At 51.6% G+C, this 20,713-nt stretch overlaps 1 protein-coding gene across 24 annotated transcripts in view; it reads right to left on the reverse strand.

Moving 5' to 3' along the window:
• The window catches only part of CACNA1B (calcium voltage-gated channel subunit alpha1 B), a 265,839-nt gene that overhangs the window by 163,522 nt on the left and 81,604 nt on the right, over window positions 1-20,713 (reverse strand). For all 24 annotated transcript variants that reach the window (XM_032130521.1, XM_032130533.1, XM_032130526.1 and 21 more), the window contains 3 exons: window positions 7,907-7,998; window positions 5,447-5,599; window positions 869-1,056 (listed from right to left, as the gene is read on the reverse strand). In XM_032130521.1, coding sequence (XP_031986412.1) covers window positions 869-1,056; window positions 5,447-5,599; window positions 7,907-7,998 — 433 coding nt within the window. The remainder of the gene's footprint in view (window positions 1-868; window positions 1,057-5,446; window positions 5,600-7,906; window positions 7,999-20,713) is intronic.

Consider the following 20,713-nt stretch of genomic DNA (forward strand, 5'->3'; position numbering starts at 1 on the left):
TCAGATTTATTGGCTCCAAACACAGCAGAATTGTACCTGGCAATTGCTGTGGCTGAGGATAATCCTTTCCTGCTGCTACAGAAACCCTCCCAGGAAGGACTGAAAGGGCCCAGCATGGGTCTGGAGTCTGTGAGGAAGAACACTTCAGCATCATCCCTCCTGCCAGAGAAATGGGCTGAGGGCATCAGGAATGCCCAACTTTGGGATTTTCCCACAGAAACTACGCCCTCAAAGGAGAGCATTGCACTGCCTGGAAGCCAGCAGAGGCTGGGTGGCATTGTCTGGCTCTTTGTCAAACTGGGAAGAGCAAAACTGGCCAGCCAAGAGGTTGTGACAGTCGTGGTCCTGCCTTGCAGGAGGCAGGGAAATCCAGCCTGGTGCATCCTCTGTGCAGCCCACAGAGTCACACCAGGGGTGAAGGTGAGTGACAGAGCTCTATAAAACTGGACTGGACTAACCAAAACAAGTCCTGGAGCTCAGAATCACAAGTTTGATCAACAAGGACTACACCCATCAGGAGAGGAAACCTCCAGGTACAGAATATTAAGGAGTTGCTGCTTTTGCCACCCAGTTTTGTACAGTTTGGATTTTCTGTGGGGCACTGTGAGAACCTGCTCCGACTCACCCAGCAGAGCACAGGAGCACCTTGGGGTGACACCAACACTGGCACCACCCCACTGCCACCACACATCCCATCTGCAGCCTCAAAGCACCACGGATTCAACCAGAAACAGCCCCTCAGGAAAACAGGAACAATCCTCCTGAAAACCAAGGGAGCAGGAGGTGAAAACCACACAAACTAAATTAATTTCTTCTCCCAGAACCATCTTTTCCCAACCAACACCCCCAGCCCCAGCAGAGGACTCACGTTGTAGAGGATGTCGGTCCAGCCCTCCATGGTGATGCACTGGAAGACCGTGAGCACGGCGAAGAGGATGTTGTCAAAGTTGGTGATGCCATAGTTGGGGCCCTGCCAGTACTCCCTGCACGTGGTCCCGCTCTCACACTGCCTGGCAGGAGGCTCCTCTCCACAGGGAAAATCTCCCACCTCCTCACCTGCAGAGAGGGAAGAGAAGGTACTGACTGGAATCATCCTGAAAATTACTGAAACCATCCTGAGAAGTTCCTGACTGGAACCATCCTGGAAAGTTCCTGACTGGAACCATCCTGGAAATTACTGGAACCATCCCGAGAAGTTCCTGACTGGAACCATCCTGAAAAGTTCCTGATTGGAATCATCCTGAAAATTACTGAAACCATCCTGAGAAGTTCCTGACTGGAACCATCCTGGAAATTACTGGAACCATCCCGAGAAGTTCCTGACTGAAACCATCCTGAAAATTCCTGATTGGAATCATCCTGAAAATTACTGAAACCATCCTGAGAAGTTCCTGACTGCAACCATCCTGGAAAGTTCCTGACTGGAACCATCCTGGAGAATTCCTGATTGGAATCATCCTGAAAATTACTGAAACCATCCTGAGTAGTTCCTGCCTGGTGCTGCTGCATCCTCCTGGCACCACTGCAAGGATTAAATTCACATTTTGGGTTTCTTTGTGCCACTATGGACGTGGAAAAGTTTCCATATTGCTGGGCTGTGAGAGATGGGTTAGTGCAGGGTGGAGCAGAGCCGTCCCTGAAGCACCCAAAATTCGCAGTTTGCCATCTCACATCGTGGAATTGTTAAGGTTGGAAAAGACCTCCAAGATCATCAAGTGACATCATCAGTGCAGCACCACTAACCCATGTCCCCAGGTGCCCCATCCACATGTTTTTGAGCACTTCCAGGGATGGGGACTCCACCCTGGGCAGCTCCTTCCAGTGCCTGACCACCCCTTCAGTGAGGAAATTTCCCCAAATCTCCAGTCTAAACCTCCCATGGTGCAACTTGAGGCCATTTCCTGTCGTCCTGCCACCTGTTAGCTGGGAGAAGAGGCTTCCAAACTGCAAATAATTCCTGGCTCATGACAGTTCAAAACATCTGAGAGGCCTGGAAATGGTGTAAGAGCAGCACAAAAGTACCACACACACAAAAAAGCCCCAAAAACACCACAAAAAAATAAAACCAAGAGCGTGGTAAAAGCAGGGCTTTGGGAATGGGACACACCTCAAACACCCCAAAGTGCTAAATATTGGCTCTATAACATGAAATCAAAAGGGCACCTTCCACACCAGTGCCAATTTTGGGGTGTGGACTGCCCCAAAATTGCCCAGGCTCCACATTTTTGCTCCAAATGCAGCACATGTGGCAGGGAAAGAATCCTTGTGGGATGGTGCTTCTCTGCTGAGTTTCATTGCAGACCCAGAGAAGGCCAAGGTGGATAAATCTGCCAGGGAAGGACAACCAGGAATGGCCAGGAGGGTGCCCAGCATCTTCCAGGCTCAGCTGGGAAGGGTTGCAGCCATCCAGAGCAGCTTGGAAAACTCCAGCGCTGGGTTTTTGGAGTAAACAAAAATCCCAAGTCATAGCCTGTTTGGAGAGCTGCGATTGGGGAAGGATTAAAGGGTTTTTTAAGGGTTTTTAAAGGGACACGTTATGGTTGGTAATGGAGCAGCAAACAGAACAAAATCCAATTCACCGGGGGAAAAGCAGCAGCAGCCCTAACGAGAATTAGGAACAATCATTCCACAGAGCAGAGCCTGCAGGAGGAAAACAAAATTGTCACTGTGGAGCAGGATCGAAGTGTGCGTGGATTTATATAAATATATATGGGACACTTCCCTGTTGACTCAATGCCTCGGTGCAGGGCAAAGCTCCAGCTCCCATATGGGTCACCACAGGCTCTCACGAGGGCTTGGTGAGAGAAGAAAATGCCAAAGCTGGCTCCTGCAGACCATTTGTGGAAAAAGGATCCAGTTTCATTTCAGTTTGGCTTTTTGCTGCCAGGGAATTCTCTGAAAACACAGTGCACATCCACCACAAAGGGGTGGGAAGGGGGGATTTTTTCCTTTTTAAAGCAGTGACCAAAACTGGCCCTTACTCCTCATGGCTGGAGAGACAGAGGAAAGATGAATCTCAAGGAAAAATGGGAAATAAATGTGATGCCCTTTCTCCTGGAGTAGCACTTGGGCTGGGTCAGGTGCTTCAAAATAATCTAGTGTCAGCAGAACAGGACAGCAAGGAGGGTGCAGGGAGAGGGAAACAAGACTGGAGCATGCACTGACACTGAGTTTTGCCCAATTTCCATTAAAATAATGACATGTTTCCAGCTTAGAACACTCAGGCTGAGGGGGAAAGGCCTTGAATAACCCCTTGGCCATATTTTGGTGCCAGTTTGGTGCCCTGACCTACCCAGGCTATTGACTCAGCAGAGCAACACTCGGTGTTGACACCTCTGCTTGGTGCCCTTCATGATGCCCAGCTGGTACCTCTCGTGCAGCTCCTGATTCCAGGAAAAATCCCAGGGGTTTGCTCACTTTGGGGATTTGGAACAGCAAGAAGCACGAGCAGCTTTCCCTCCTCCCATTTCCCGGCCACTGCCAGAGGCATCTCTTTAATGAGTTCACATTTCCCTGCTCAGGCCGGTTCAGAGCCCGTGGTCTCTGCCTGGGCTCCTTAATGCACCTCTGTGGGGATGAGGAGCACTTTAGGTTTTAAAAAGCTTTGTGGCTGCTCTGCTGCTCTGCTCCCTGGGGATGCAGTGCCAGGAAGCCTCCCTCAGTCTCCTTTCCAGAAACACCATTTCCCGCCCAGCAGCTGGAATGGATCCCCATAACTCACCCAAATCCAGCTTGGCAGCCTCAGAGCACAGAGTGACCAGGGCACAGGCACTTTCCCCCTCCTGGTGAGGGGATTTGGGAGCTGAGCCACAGCTCCCACCGAGCTGGCAGCTGCTGCCATGCAGAGAAATGCAGCACAGGCAGCAGAGCTTCGGCTGCACTCCCAATTCCGGGCTGGAACGCACCCAGCCAGCAAGAGGCGCTTACACACGACATCACCCGTGACAAAAACCTGTCCTCGGTCCCCAAAACCTGGCATGGAGACCTCTTGGTCCCCACTCATGGCAGAGATGAGTCTGCAGGGAGCACGCAGTCTTTGCAGGGAGCTAAGTCCATCACTCTGGGGGTGATGTTTCGCTTTTGCACTTGCGAGGTTCTGGGGGAGAAGAAAATCCTCCCTGCTGTGTGTGTCAGCCGTGAGGGAGAGCCTCGGGCTCTGGCTGCCTCCTGCACACAGAGGATGCACAAACATCCCCCACCCCGTCTGCAGTTTAACAGACCTGGAAATGCTCCTAGGAAACGCCGGCCTGCTCAGGATTTCATCCTCCCCACCACCTCGGCACAAACTCTGCTGCTTCCTCCACACCAATATCGTCACCGCTGTCCCTGTCCCCCTGTCCTCACTGCTGCAGCCCCTCGCAGGGGCCACACTACCCACAAAGAGGCTTTTTCCTCCTACAAATCCAGTCCAAAAACTCATTTCCTCCAGGAATCGCTGGGATTTTCTCACAAACCGTAACTCCCGACGGTCTTCCGTGACCTGCGTTATGTTTTTCCAGCATTCCATAGGAACTCGAGCAAGAACTCCCTTTGCAAATCTCTGTGTACACTGAGTGTATTAAAGTGTTCCCATCAGAAAGCTCTGAGATTTGGCAGGGACATTGTTTTATCACCACTGGATTGCACAGAAATAAATCAATATTAAGACCTATTAGCGATAACAAGTGAAAATAGAAGGCTGTGTTTAAAGAAAGTCAATTGCACCTTAAAATGCAATGGTTTGGAGACAAGGACAGTATTTTTATGTGTGTTATCAGAAAATAAACATATTAACACTACTATAAAGGAATGGGGTGGAACAAGATGATCTTTAAGGTCCCTCCCAGCCCAAACCATTCCATGATTCCATGATTTGACACAGCTGTTCCCAGCCAAGACTCTCTGGGATCATCCTTCTCTGCCTCCATTTTACGGGGTTTATTGCTCAGTCACAGGCACACACATCATTCACTCTCCAGTGCCCAATTTCCCTTCTCTGAAGGTCATTTTTATCCTTTCTCCATCAAAGGACTCCTTACCTCCCATTTATCGTCCTTTTATTTTTTGGTTGCTCCCAGACTTTTTGATCTTTTACTGTTCCACACCAAAGTTTGCCCAGAAACCTTCCCAGGAAACTCTGGGCGCATAAAGCAGAACCCAATGAAAATGCAAACAGACACTGAAGAATAAAATCAAACAACAGGAATTTGGTTCTGGGCTTCTGCTGTGAAAGTTCTTAGGGCCTCCTATCCCAAAAGAATTTTTCATCTCACTCTTAGGCAGACTGGGAGCAGCCCAGGGGCATCAGAGAGAGGAGAATCTGTCCCAGTCCATGCAGGGTGGGCACAAAATTCTGGTAACTCTCAAAATACGTGGCTAAAGAGGGAGAGAAGGCAGGGAATGTGGAAGAGGCCAAAGGAAAAGCAACAGGGAAGCAGGATAGAAAGGTCCAAAGGGCAGAGCTCACCTGTCTCGTTGGAAAAGCAGGTTTTATGGAATTTGCCCATGTAGAACTCCAGCCCGATGATGGCAAACATCACGATGGCGAAGAAGAGGAGCAGCCCAATCTGCAGCAAGGGCACCATGGCCTTCATGATGGACTTGAGGACAACCTGCAGGCCTGGGGGGACACAAAAACACCTCAGGGAGGGAAGGAAAACAAGGACATGGGGTTGGAGAGAAGGTGGGAGAGAGGGGCTGTCCAAGGGACAATTTGGGATTGGCGATAGCGAGCAATGCTGCTCTCCCACACTGCTTTAAACACATTTCCTGCCATAGGAGCAGGAGAGACAATTGGGGGCTCTCCTTTTCTGGTGGCTTTCCTTCAGCTGACAGATTCAATGGGGTTTTTAAGCTTCAGAGGCACTAAAAGGATTTTTCCTGAAGCTGCCAGAGTCCCAAGACTCAGCCTGGAGCTGAACCAGGGCAATTGTGCACCTTTGAACCCTACCTGGGACTCCTTAGGGCCAAGCAAACCAGCCTGTTGTAGATCAAGTGGATGAAAAGCTCATTCCCTGTTCTCCACAGACATGCTGGAAGTGTCAGCTTTATCCCACTAAATTCCAACAGCAGCTGAACTGAGCAGTAATTAAGAAATTGGTGCTAAATATTGTTATTACCATTATTATCTGACTGTGTTGGAAGTGAGACCTTAGCAGGAGCTCAAACCTCAGCTAATACAATTATTTATTAAATTAATACAATTTAAATAATACTATTATTTAGCTGCACCGGGGTCTCTTACAGATATTTTCCAAAATAAATTCCAGTTTGTGTTTATTCACACAAGGCTCTCTTTGGGAGGAAGGTTAAGGTGTTTCTTGGAGAGATCTGCACTGCAGTGAAAACCTGTCCTAAGAAACTCAGAGTGAGGGCAAAGAGAGAATTTCCCAGCACCTGATGGTGCCACTTAGCTTGAAAGTGGAGGAGGGAAGGAAAACCCCGTGGATGGGTGTGATCCCCCTGTCCCACAGAGTCTGGGGCGCTCAGGAGCTGCCTCTCCCTCCACAACCAGAACAGCCTCGATGCTGTCCCCATCGCACCCTTCTCTGCAGGAACAAACCCTGTCCTCAGGCTCTCCATCATCCAGCAGCCCTGACACTCATTTTCAATTAAAGCCAGGTGAGATAAGGCAAGAAAGGCTGGCAGATAACGCCCTGCACACCACAAAAACCCTGCAGTGATGGGCAGCAGCTCCCTCGCTGGCCTGTCCTGAGGGGTGGGGAGTGAGGGACCATCCTTGTCCTGCCACCTTGTACAGCACCAGCGAGACCAAGATGGGCACAGACATTTTAAAAAGCATCAAGGTGTCTTTGATGGGAAAAATGCTGAGGGTTTAAAGAGAAGAATATTCCGTGGTTTTGGGTGGTTGCACCTCGAGGTTGTGTATTTACTACAGGAAAAAAAACACAACGACCATAAAATGTTCAGCTTTCACCACATCACTAAAAACCTGAGAGCAAATATTGTGGGCAAATGTTGTGCTGGTCCAGGAGACGTCCCCAGGTGGGAAAATGTCCCCCACGCCAGGACAGGGCCAGCTCTGAGGGGCCACCTCAGTTCTGGGACATCCTCAGACTCTCATTACCACGCCTTGCCCAGGCAAAAGGTCCAGGAAATACCAGCCAGCAGCATCTCCTCGTTGGAGACAAACAAATGCCACCTTTCCAAGGATCTCTCCTGGGTGGGAATTCAGATTGAAGCCCTGCCCATGAATGGATCCTGATTTCAGGAATTTTTGGTGCTGTCATTGTCCCCAGGTTGATGCAGAGGACACCAGAACATCCCACAGTGCTGCAGCTCCTTGCAGCAGCTCCTGCTGGAGGGTAAAAATCTCTTTATTCCACATCCAGAAATGAAACAGCTCCTGGAAGTGATCCCTGCTGGGGGACAGAGCTGTGACTGTGACAAATAAAAAGGCAGAAACCACGGTGTGGGCACTGGGATGGTTTCAGGGCAGGATGCAGCTCCTCACTGGAGCACTCAGACCCTTCAGGCTCACACATAAAATACCTAAAGTTGAGTAGGGAAGGCTAAATCCCACCTGCTCTTTTCCCTTTATTTTTCCCCCATATTAAAAGGGTAAAATCCCTGGCACAAGAAGCTCAGCTGATCAAAACCATCAGAAGATCCAAGCTGAAAAGCCTGAAAGCTGCAAAATTCAGCTCTCAGGTCTTCACACCCCAGAGAATTCATTCACCCCCGAAGGCAAAGGGATCCTAGGACAAATCCCTGCCCCTCACTTGCAGATCTGGGAGCGCAGCGCTGAAATCAGCACAAAATGGGATGAGAGACACCCAGACCCCAAAAAAGGGCAGGAGCCACTGACCCCAAAGAGCCAGGAGAAGAAAATGTGGCTCAGAAAAGCAGTAACACCCCAAATCCACAGAGCACTTGGGCTGTGACACGACGTTGTCACCACACTCACTTGGGATTCCCGACACGAGTTTCAGGGGCCGCAGCACCCGCACGGCTCGCAGGGTCCGCAGGTCAAAATCAGTCCCAGCAGTCGCCAGAATCCTGAAGGGAAAAAGGCAAAAAAATAAATGAGATTAACTGCAAATTCCTCTTTCCAAAGCGTGGGTAAGTGTGGTGTAAAAGCAGCAAATATTGGAGCTGCTTTAGACTTCGTTGTGCCTGTACCTGTGATCCCTGAAAGCCATCAACTCCCAAAAACTCTGGGGCTGCTGTAGGAAAATCCCCAATCTCTGCCTGTTTAAGAGGCCATTGGAACATCATCAGGGCACTGAAGAGCTGCACCCTGTGCCACAGGACAGCTCACCCCAAAAGGAGATGGAGGGAGGGAACTAAACCCCTCAGTTATGCTGGGAATCACCTGCCAGAACTTCCCATAATAAACCCACAAGTCGCTCCGTTTGATGTCTGGCGTCTCCCAACACCTGCAGCAGTTTCTGCTCATGGTTTCCTCCCTCTCTGTGTGTGAAATTAATTATTGTTCCGAGCATCTCCTTGGAGGAGAACGTGCAGAGAGCAGGGTGTGGGTCAGACACCCCACGAAATCCAGCCCCCAGAGCAGAAGGAGTCTTAAAAATGGGATGCTCTGCACAGAAAACGAAATGGATTCCCTGGTTTAGGGCACAGCAAGGGAAGAAATATTGTCCCAGTGTCCACAAGGAATAATGGAAACTTGTTTTTCCTCACCTTCCTGGTAACAGGAGCCCCTTTTCCTCACTTTCCTGGTGACAGGAGCTTTTTTCCCCACTTTCTTGCTAACCAGAGGCCTTTTTTCCCATTTTCTTGCTAAGAGGAGCTCTTTTTGCTCAGTCTCCTTATAACAAAAGCTCTTTTCCCTCAGTTTCTTAATAACAGGAGCCCTTTATTCCTCAGTTTCTTGACACCAGGCTGCTGAGCATCCAGCAGCAATCAGCCACCATGAAAACAAATCCAAGGGAAAGCAGAATTTTCCCAACCCAGCTGTATAATTGCACTCTGACCTGCGCAGGATGCCTGCAAACCCAGCGGAGGAGGCCGTGGCAGCGCAGGGAGCACTCCCGGGATAAATCCCTGTCCTTGACTTACTGACTGACTTAGCCCCGCTGCCAAGCCTGGCCTAGGGAAGAGCAGGCTCAGCATTGCTGGGCGGAAAGGGCCAGACTCCATCACCAGGAGGTGCTGGAGGTCAGGAAAAAAACCTGCTGGGATGTTGGATGGCAGCAGGCAGAAGCAAGCCAGGTCCTGAGGAGCTGAGTATTTATTCTATAGGACACCTGTTCCCACATTTTCACGACCTTAAAATTCCCATGACATCAGCTCCATGGATGCAGTTTGAGCACAAGCAACAGGAGACGCTTTAAACCAAGAACCAGCACATGCAGAGACTTCTAATTTCATCCTCTGCTCCCTTCCCTCCATCCCCACGGTTTAATTGCTCACTTACAGACCTGTGCAGTGTGGGAGTAACACGGGCAGGGATAAACCTGAACATCCACCTTGGAGGTTGTTCCCAACAGCACAATCAGCCTCCAGAGAGCCAGGATGGATTTGTGCTGTCACCAGGCTCGGGACAAGCTGAGGGAAAGGGTCCTTCATGCCCTTATTTTGGTCTTGAATTCAAAGAGCAAATGGGAGGGAATGGGTGCCAGTAAAGTCTCCAGTGGGTTGAAGTTGTCATTCCAGAGCTTTCTTCCTAACAGGCTCGATATCAAATCCAGCCTGTTCCAACTCTGGCAACACACACAAACCACCTTTCCCAGGAAAACTCTTGGGTTTGGCCATTTAAGTCATGGATTCCCACGTTGTTTTCACCGTCAGCCCCCAGTTAACCTGCATGGGACACCCCAGAGCCACCATTTCCCGTGGCTGCTCCGTGGATTCCATCCCATCCCAGCCAAATCCCACAGACCACCCAGGAGGGCTGGGCTGTCCCTGCTCCCTCTGCCCGTGAATCAGGCACTCTGGGAAAACAAAACAGCCCAGGTGTTGTCTGGAGAGGTAAAAAACAGCTGCAGGCTGAACAAAGCTGGAAAAAAATCATAGAATGGTTTGGGTTTCTCTGGGCACCCTGTGCCAGGGCCTGCCCACCCTCCCAGGGAACAATTCCTTCCCAATCTCCCATCCAGCCCTGCCCTCTGGCACTGGGAAGCTATTCCCTGTGTCCTGTCCCTCTGTGTCCTTGTCCCCAGTCCCTCTGCAGCTCTCCTGGAGCCCCTTTAGGCCCTGCAAGGGGCTCTGAGCTCTCCCTGGAGCCTTCTCCTCTCCAGGTGAGCACCCCCAGCTCTCCCAGCCTGGCTCCAGCCCTGGAGCAGCTCCGTGGCCTCTTCTGGAGTCTCTCCAGCAGAAACTGAGGTGCTGAGGAGCAGCTCTGGGGCTGAACACCCCATGTGAACCTTGCAGACCAACGAGGCAGAGGCTGAGAAAGGCCAGGTTGGGCATCCAGCACTTTCCCTGCTCCAGACAAAGCGGGAAGGGCTGGATCCCGCAGCCTCCTGGCACTCCACGCTCACCCCCACGGCTCTGCAGCCCCAGCCAGGCTGTGCCAGCCGTGGAACCGGGGCACAGGGGGCCCTGAGGCTTTTAAAGAGTGTTGTGGTGTCAGCATCCACCCCAGGAAGGCTCCGGATGTCAGGAAGGACCCAGGGGCAGCAGCTGGAGCACAACAAAGCAGCTCAGAAGCTGTGCCAGGGTGGGGATGGGGCCTTTTCCCCCCACAAAACCAAAATTCGTTTACAGGATTCCAGTGCACTAAGCTGGAAAAACATCCCGGTGAGGGGGAGAACTTAATTAACATCATCTGGGGCATTTGCCAAAGCACCACTTTACTTTTTCCCTCCAAAAGCTCATAAAAGCCACTGTGAGTTAGGTCAGGACAAAAGGGAAATGATCCTTAAAAATAAGAGAAATGCAGAGATCAAAGGAGCCAGCTGACAGGCACATCCCAAAATCCTGCTGGAGCATCCCTGGCTCAGCCAACAGCTGAGAACAAAGCAGAGGTGGTGGGGGAGCCAGTGCCAGAAGAGGAAATCAGCTGGGAAAAGTGAAAAAAAAAAATTTAAAAAATCAGATTTTAGGTGATGAATGCCTTGATCTGCAGCCATTTTTGTGCCTTGGTGGGTTGTGCAGAAACACAGAGATCGGATGTGGTTGGGATGTTGCCACTTCCAAGGGTTTGAGTACAACAAAATCAACTCCTCCATGGAAGTTTTCTTTTTTGTGATGGCCAAAAACCCAACTTTTCTCCTTCTTATGCTGCTGGGGAGGACCTGAGCACCCATCCTGCCCTCCCTGGGGGCTCAGGACCGTGGCACTCACTCCTGATTTTCACCATCCCTTGGTTAAAAGCTGCTCTCCTCTCTCTCTCCTCCACTGAGGAGCCCTGACTGACAGCTCTTCCCAGAGACAGCCCAGCTGTGGGATAAATGCTCAATGACTTCTATTCCAGCAGAGCCTGGAATAAATTATAAAAGCAGCTTGTTCCTCTGGGGATAAAAGAAAGCAAAGAACGAAGGGAAAGTTCCTTCCCTGAACATTCTGATAACATAAATAATTAGCAACCCCTTCCTGTAAGGATCTGGGAGCTCAGGATTGATTTGTTCTGGTTCAGCAAGACCCACGCTGCCAGACACAGGTGATGAACATTCTCAGTGAAGCCCTGTGCAAAGGAAATGCCTTGGAATTCCTTCAGGTTTAACCCCAGAGCTCCAAATCCTCAGGAGCAGCCCCACCTCGCCTGAGAGCCATTACTGCTTCCCATGGGATCTCACCAGTTCTTCCAGAGGAGGAATCACTGGAATAACTTGTGGGTATTTGAATGTAACCTTGCTAATTTTTATAAACCCCAGCCCTAGAAATAAGTGGGAACAGTAAATTTTTCAGAGACCTTATCCCAAACATTTCTTTCTAAGTTCCAAACCAATCCCTTCAGCAGGATTAGGGGAAAGACCAAACACTCCCTAGACAGCTTCCCACCAAAAAAAAAACCAAAAAGGATAAAACCAGCAGCTGGTTTATGAAAAGAAATAACAATTGTCACTTTGTGCCACAGATTCAACCCCACCCACACAGAAACCTTGGCAGCATCAACCCCAAAACCTCTGAGGGAGAGAAAACTACAGTAAATCACCCCCATTCCCAAAACCTGACTGAGCACCGATGGTTAACAAGCCCCAGCGACCCCTGGGAATGGAATCCTGTGGGACAAACCAAATAAATCACTTCATGAAGATTGGCTGAGTAGTTCAAAGGTGTTTCTCCCTCTATGGGGTCACCTTCAGGCTGGCTGTCGCTTCCATCCGTCACTGTCACCCACCCTCCTCTCCTTCCCAACGTCTGCTCTGCTGCCCACGGGTATTGGGAAAAGAAATCTTGCATCATGGTGGCACTGAACTCCACCAGAGCACCAAGAGCAAACAGGCAGCACCACGGAGAAGGAGGTGCCACAATCCCTGGCACTTTGTGCCACCAGGGCACCCCGGTAATTTCCCCGTAGCTTCCAAGCGGATCACCAAGGTTTGGAGAGGAGGGAGCCCATGGCCAAGGGAGAAACCACCCAGCTGCAGCCACTGAGCACTGCAGGAGGTGCAGGGAGTGTTTTAGGAGGTTCTGTCAGCTCAGAGCCCCCTCAGCTGCAGGGCACAGCAGAATGAGCCGTTGTCACCTTCCTGCCACCCGCACGCAGCCTGGCGACGCCACTCAGTGTCACTCCAGGGATGTGGCCACCCAGGAGCCGAGGGCAGCACAGGCGTCCAGCCAAGGCGTGCCCGTGGCCATGCCCTGGGATGTGGCTGTCACTCTGCTCTGCTGGCTTGTGCCAGGCCTGGGGGGACAGCCCTGGCAGTGCCACAGCCCAGAGCGGGGACACGCGGTGACCGGAGCAGTTGGAAAGGTGCCCCTTCCCACTCAGTTTGATTCCATGGCGTGGGAGCTTTATCTTGACTCCCAAAGGCACGGAGTGGAGCCCAGGTCTGGGCTGATAAGTCGATGTGAGGTGTTAATTGCAGCGTTTAATTTACGGCGGTGCCAGGTTCAGCTGGGGTGGCACTGCCACCCTGCGCTGGTGACTCCCCACCAGCTGTCCTGTCCCTCCCACACAAAGGGTCCAGCTTGGCAGCTCTGCCTCTCCTTTGGATCACCAACACCAGGCCTGAGCATCCAAACAAATCCCTGCCTATTCCAGCTAATCCCGCTCCTGACTTTCACATCAACAGCACAACGGGCAGATCCCAGCCTTTCCTTACAACAGAGCACCTCGGGCTGATCCCCTGGCTCAGATGAACGTGGTTGTTCCCAGAGGGATTGTATCCATCCAAACAGCCTTGCTGTGGTGAGGGATGAACCTCTTTTTAGCTCTGACACGAAGAGAACAGAGGGCAAAATAAAGCACACCCAGGAAATCACAGTATTTGACAGCAAAGGGCTTCAGAGGCACAAACAGCCCGTCCCTAAGAGAAGGGTCAGAGGGGATCCCATCAACCCATATAAATGTCTCCAAGGGGTGTCAGAGAATGGGGCCAGACTCTGCTCAGTGGTGCCCAGCAACAGGCCAGGGGCAATGGCCATAAACTAAAACACAACGAGTTCCACATCAGCACAAGGAGGAAATTCTTTCCCTGAGGGCAGCAGAGCCCTGGAACAGCTGCCCAGGGAGTTGTGGAGCCTCCCTCTCTGGAGACATTCCCAACGTACCGGGACACATCCCGGTGTCACCTGCTCCAGGTGACCCAGCCTTGGCCTGGATGATCTCCAGAGGTCCCTTCCAAGCCCAGCTGTTCTGGGATTCTGTGATTCTCTGGTTTCACCCCAAACAGGTGCAGTTTTGAGCCTCTTGTAGCCAGCGCTAAATTCACCACCAGCCTCCAGCAGTGCCCAGATGTGAACACAAACTCCCTCCTCCTCCTCTTTGCACGCTCCCAAGTCCTGGGAGGAGACAGAGCAAAAAGGGGGACAGAATCCCCTCCCCAAACCACCTGCAACCCACTTTTGTGGGCATAATTCCCAAGCCAGGCTCCAGGGAGAAGACAGGGAGGGAAGCATCTGGAGACAGACACTCCTCTGCTCCAGCCAGGCAGGGAGGGCCACGCAAATCCAGCAAATGAGGATTTGCAGGGCTTGGATGGTGCCCGGGACGGAGGAAGATGTTCTGATTGTGAGGCAGTTGCTCAAATCAGTCCTTGGTGCTGCTAAGGACAGGGACAGGGACGTGCCCCACTGCAGAGCAGCAGAGGAGGCTCTTTTGCCATCAGCACTGACAGCTGGCAGGGAAATGCACGTGGCCAAGAAGATCCCAGGGAGCTCACACAGAGGAGTTAAAACCACCCTGCACTTCAGTGGGGCTCGGAAAGGAGGTCACACCTTCAGCCTCACCCCGTGAACAGCTCCGAGGAGAGACGCTGCTTTCTGCCCTTGGGAATGGGAATCCCAGAATGTTGTTCCAGAGGTTCCCCAGGGCAGGAGCTGGGAGCAGAAAGCATTTCCTGGAGAATTCTGGTGTCACCCAGCCCACAATCAAGAAATGAAGGGTTTTGTCTCAGTAGCAGACAAGGCTCTTCAAGGGGAATTTCAGGATCAGCAAAACGCTTCAAGTATTTTTACTTTAGGGGATGTAAATGAGAGAGAGCAACAGAACAACATTTGGGGATTGTTTCATTTGTCAAGTTCTAAAATGAAGCACTCCTGGCTTTAAATATGTTTTCCTTTTTAGTGGAAGCAATTCCTGTCAAGCCTGCAAATAGTTTTGCCTTGATTTAACGCTGCCATTTTCCCAAAAAATACAAACTCCCAAGCCCTGGGTGAGTGAAAAACGTCACCCAGACCCAGACTGCCCTTCAGAGCCGTGCCAGCAATGCTGGAGGAGCAGGGCTGAGCTCTCCACGAGCTGGAAGCACAAAGCAAAGGGCACAGGCCAGCTGGTGGGTGGATGGGGGATGGATTTTCCTGCCAGGTGGGCTAACAGGGCAGCACAGACTGCAGGAGGAGAGAGCTCTGAGTCACCAGAACACATCCCAAGCCTCCTTCCCTCCAGGACCACGGAGGAGCAGCTCCTTGCCAGGCTGCCCTGGGAGCTGTGACGAAGGCTGTGTTATTTGGAGGCAGAGCCACCTCACCCTCTGCACTTGGCCAGCCCCCAGGAGCTGTTCACGAGTTGGGCAGAAAATGTCAGCGCTATCAAATCACATCAGTGTTGGAAGAGCAAAACAAAACGGGTGGGAAGAAGAGCTCAGCCTTCCCCTGGTGCTTCTGGGAGAGGGGTGGGAGCAGCAGCCAGAGAAGGGAAGGAAAAACATCTGCCAGTGCTGGACACCTCAGTCAGGAGGGAAAGGAGACCTCGTGGCAGGTCACTGATATCAGGTACCTCTCCAAGTGGGAACAGTATTTTCCCTTTGGAGGGAGTTGGTTCTGAGCCTCAGGACCCTTTGTCTCCAAGGTGAGAGGGCTCTGGGGGAGGTTGTCCCAATGAATGCCCTGAGCAAGAAGAGATTTGGTATTCTTCAAACACCTCCTGTCCCATCCTGCAGCCTCAGAGATCCCAAATCCCAGCACTTTCCCACCTGCCCCTCGCTCAGACATCCCATGGTGCCAGTGCTCGCACAAACAGGCAGCCCCCAAACCACCAAAAGCTCATGAGATCCTTAAAAAAATGAAATTAAAACTCTCTCTTTGCCTTGTGATCCCTCAGCTTTTGGAGGCAGCTGGGCCCGGGTTTTCAAGCTTTATCCACGAGCCACAAAAAAGACTAAAATCCAAACACAACTAAAATCCAAAACTCTCCTCTTGCCACAAGGATTAAAACAAGGCCTCAGATACTCTAACCTGACTTGCACTATAATATTTCTCTTTTTAATACACACCTTATTGTCCCCTCAAGGGATATAATTATTCCTCTTTCTTCATTTGTTTTTTTATTGTTGGCCAGAACTCTCACACCAAACATGCAATGTTGTTCTAAGGAAAGCACAGTTTGCCAAGACATCTAAAATATTGTGTATTCCCTCCATCTGCTTCTCCTAAATAAACCCAGGGCCTCATCTAATCTAATGAGTAGCTGTTGGCAATAATTTCATAGCCATCTGCAGCGTGCTTTAAACCTGTTGCAAGCTGGGCTGTGGACAGGGAAAAGTCAGAATTTATTCCTTCAGTATCGAAACCAGAAATTGTAACTCCCTCCCTTCTGTTTTTTAGGATAATTTAGCCATGACAGCACCTGTGCTGGGTGCCTGGGGAGCAGTAATTCACGAATGTAGCAAATAAATCCCATTTTTTCCCTGTTTTGCATAGATAAATTTGAGTTTTGTAGCTGAGAAGGTGCATGGCAGTTGCAGGTGGGTGCTGCCTCTGCCACCACCACATGAGACCCTTCACACCCCCACAGAGGAGACTTCCCAGAAAATTTAATTCTTTTTAATTAAGAAGTCTCTTCTGGCTGCAGTCAGCTGCAAGAACCACAGCCTGCAAGCTCCCAGCACCCAAACCTGCTGGGGAGTTCAGAGAATCAGAATATCCTACAAAATATCCTGAGCTGGAAGGAATCCACAGGGATCATCCAAGTCCAACTCCTGGCCCCGCACAACCCCACCAAGAGCCTGGGAACACTGTCCCAATGGGCCATGAGGTGAATTATCTCCCCATCCCCACTCAAACTGAGCCTGGACCAACTCAACAGCTCAAAGGCATTTTGTTATTTTTTCACCCTTGTTCTTGCCCTGTTGGAGCAGAGCTCCCACAGCCACCACACCACTCCCCGCTGGCAAAGCTGGGGAAAGAGGGACCCAGCTGTGAGTTACAGGCCCAGGCTGCCAGATGTGCAGCCAGAGGAGGATGCTTGAGTGAATTTATAACCTTTAGGACATGACAAAGTGTCTGTGAGAGAGCAGCAGTGCTCCACTACTTTGCACAGGATTCCAAAATCACAGAATTCTTTGGATAAAGAGAATTGGGAGGAACAACAACTCAGTGCAGATGAAATCTAAAGAACTCAATGTACCCAGGTAAACATGGGCCAGAATCCAGAGATGCCAGCACAGCTTCTGTGTGCCCAAAGGCCACATTTAGTGACCCCAAGGATCACCTCAACACCAACACACGCCCATGGTCACACTCTCCCTGGGTATTGGGTTGCCAATCCTGCTTTCCCCCTTTCCACCCCGTCTTTCCCCACGATACCCATCCCTTCTCCCCCAGCACAGCACCAAAATGCCCTTCCCAAAGCCAGCAGAGCTCACAGACACTCCCTGGGCAGCAATCACAGAATGACAGAATGGCTCAAGCTGGAAGGGACCACTGCAGGTCATCAAACAAAATCTGAAAGAGGGGAAATTTAGAGGAAGAGCAGGAAGGAATTGTTCCCTGGGAGGGTGGGCAGGCCCTGGCACAGGGTGCCCAGAGCAGCTGGGGCTGCCCCTGGATCCCTGGCAGTGCCCAAGGCCAGGCTGGACATTGGGGCTTGGAGCAGCCTGGGATAGAGGGAGGTGTCCCTGCCCATGGCAGGGGTGGCACTGGATGAGCTTTAAGCTCCCTTCCAACCTGTGACATTCCACGATCCAGTCCCACCTCCCTGCCCAGCAGGGTCCCCTGGAGCTGTCACCCAGGACCGTGTCCCGATGGGGTTTGGATACCTCCAGAGAAGAGGCTCCAAACCTCTCTGGGCTCCCGTTCCAGCGAATGAAAGGGACAATGCAAAGGGCAGGTGGGACCTCAGGGGCCAGAGCAATGTCACTGGCACAGGGAAGTGACATCTTTATAGCAGGAGAGGGGAACGTGCTGAAATTAATTGGCTGCTCAGCTAACAGAGGCTGCCGCTCTCCGCTGGGCTGTTACCAACCCTGGAATTGCTGCAGATAAAAGTCTGGCAGTGTTCTCATCACAAACTCCACATCTCTGGGCTGTAGATTCCAGCCCTTAAAAAAAAACCATGCTGTGGGCAGAGATCTGCCATCCCAGCTCCCAGCACGGCAGCAAATGTTTGTGTTTTCCAAATCTCCAGAGCAGTCTCCTGGGGCAGTAACAGAGCAGAGATGGAAGTTGCAGTTTTCCAAGGTCCCAGAGCCCAGGCAGGGAGGTTTTTCCATGTGCTGCAGCCACCTGAAACACAGAGCACCCAGCAGGGATAGCCCCGGGTGTGCTGCTGCCGCTGCTGATTTGCTGCAGCCACTCCTCCTATTGCAAATTCAGACCTGAATTTCTGGAGCAGGAAAAAGAGACAGATCCACGAGGGATTTCTTAGCCAGCTGCAGGAGAGGAGCAGCCCGTGGCCCACAGCAGCTTTGTGACAAGGCAGCACAGGAGAACATCGCGCTGAAGGCTTTGGGATGGCAGCCAACAGCATCAGATGCTCGCTGTTGATGCAGCCCATTGCTGTGAAATGGTCCAGAAAACCCCCCCAGCTCTTCAGCAGCCGAGTTAAGCCTTGTGTTAGGAGCTAAATCAGCCCGGGCCTAACTCTAAAGCCAACAGAGGAGAGCACAGGCAGGGAAAAAGAAACCCAGAGCAGCGCTGGCAGTCCCTGGGGTCCTAAATGTGCGAGCTGGGTTTAAGACCTGATGGGTTTAACCATCAGCAAGACAAGTCACCATTCCACTCCCTGCTGCTGTTTCCTCTCTAAAATATACCGGTCTTGCTCAAGTTGGGATTTTTAGGGAGGAGATGCTTCGTGTTTGCCTGGGTTTAAATCTCAGGGGGCTGGTACCACCCAGGTTTAGTCTCTGCCCACTCAGTCCATGTCCACAAAGCCACCTGACTCGCTGCTCTCCGAGCACAAAGACGCCCCATGGGAGCAGCTCCGGGGCTGCAGCCGCCCACGGCAGGCGGGGAAGGAGCCGGGAGCACTTTTCCAGCCGTTTGCCATTATGATAATTGGGATTCGCACGGAACAGACCAGCGTCTAGACAGCGCTAAGCTGCGAGCCGGGAAGGTGCGGGAGGACTCGGTGGTTTCCCGAGTAAGCGATTCTGACATTTGCAGAGTCATCGCCTTCCCTCCGCCCGGGATCCGGAGCCCTTCCCTCGGCCCGCAGCCCTGCAGACAGCAGCGGGAGGAGGCAGCTCCAGACGTGGCAGCTGCGAGTGGCACTGGGGGGACTGGGATTTATCCCCCCTGGTCACCACCTCAGTCCAACTCCCCACAGCGCAGCGGGGACAGCTCAGTTTGGTAATTCCTGCATCCAGCCTCAGGGCAGGGCACTGGGATGCTGAGGGAGGGCACCCACGGCGCTGCGGGCTGGGGAGGCACCAGCACCTAAAAGCAGTCAAGTCCTAAAAAAATTCAACTCCTTCCCCTCCAGCAACTCGTTCTGCCTTGTCCCTGCTCGGATTGTTTTCCCCAGGTTCCCTGGAGCAGTTCACAGCTCAGGCCAGACACCTCTGCAGCAGCCAGTGCCCAGCACGAGGACGCTGCCATCGTGTCCCAGGCTCCGAGTGCCACCTCGGTGAGGGGAAACAGCACAAAACAAGGGCAGAACACCGCACCCTCAATCCCAGCATTAGGAGCTGCCCTGGCAAAATGCAAAGGGAAACTCCGAATTCCAGAATGGTTTGGGTTGGAAGGAACATTAAAGTCCATCTCATTCCATGGGCAGGGACACCTCCCACTGTCCCAGGCTGCTCCCAGCCCCAATGTCCAGCCTGGCCTTGGGCACTGCCAGGGATCCAGGGGCAGCCCCAGCTGCTCTGGGCACCCTGTGCCAGGGCCTGCCCACCCTCCCAACCAGGAATTCCTTCCCAATAGCACACCTAAATTTCCTCCCTTTCATAGATTGGTGTGGGTTGGAAAGGACCTTAAAGTTCATCTCATTCCAACCCCTTCCCAAGGGCAGGGACACCTTCCAGGTCACTCCAACAAGTGACATCTCTGTGGCAATAACTCCAGCAAACCAAGAAGTGTTGCTTGTTCTTAGAAAAAGCACTCAAAGAAAGCTGGAGAAAGCCTTTTTTTTTCCCCCCCCACCAAAAATGTTTGTTTTCAGGGAAACATCAATTTCAGTTTTCCAGTGGGAAATAACAAAACATTTTGGTTTCGCTTTAAGTTCAAATATGACTTTGGATTTTATTTTTATTTGGTTGCTTTTAACTGCAGCAATATTGTAAAGGTGGCTGAAAGCAGCATTTCCACTTAAAATCAGGCTGAAACCTCCCAGGGGGAATCTCTACCTTTTAAACCGAAAGTTTTTGGAATGAGGATTATTCCTCCAGTATTTCTCAGCAGGGAAGAACGTGGATTTCTGCGTGACCATCTTCAAACCTGGAGGGAAAAACTGTCACCCTAAATAAGCTCATCACCCCTTCCCCACTGGGATGGGGTTTGGGGTCTGAGAATTTGGGACAGAGACAGTTCGGTGCTTCCAGCTCCCCTTCAGAGCCACAAGGAGAGGTGGGGACAGCAGGAGTCTCTGGAGGAGCCCCCAGCCACCATTCCCAGCTCCCCTTCTCCCGGCTCAGGGAATCCCACTCACCTTTCAGCTGTGACAGCTCCCATGACTGATGGCACTTTGATATTTACCCGAGCATGCTGCTTGTCACAGCAGCCTTCAGCACATCACACTTTTGGCAGGCAAGGGAACTCCTTCAGCTCCTTGCAGCTCATGGAAAAGCGATGGATTTTATGATGGCCCTTTCCTTGTCACATTCCCCCAGAGCTTGGTGTGGAAGGAAGGAAAGCTCAGCCAGACACAAACACTGAGAAAGGGAAGAGCTTCCAGGGGGGTTGGATGGAGGAGAATGTGGGGGATGAATCAATGGGATCCAGCAGGGTCCACCTCAGAGGGACTTGGAAAGACACATCCTTTTCC

Source organism: Corvus moneduloides, chromosome 21 (assembly GCF_009650955.1).
Source record: "Corvus moneduloides isolate bCorMon1 chromosome 21, bCorMon1.pri, whole genome shotgun sequence".
Classification (NCBI taxonomy): domain Eukaryota; kingdom Metazoa; phylum Chordata; class Aves; order Passeriformes; family Corvidae; genus Corvus; species Corvus moneduloides.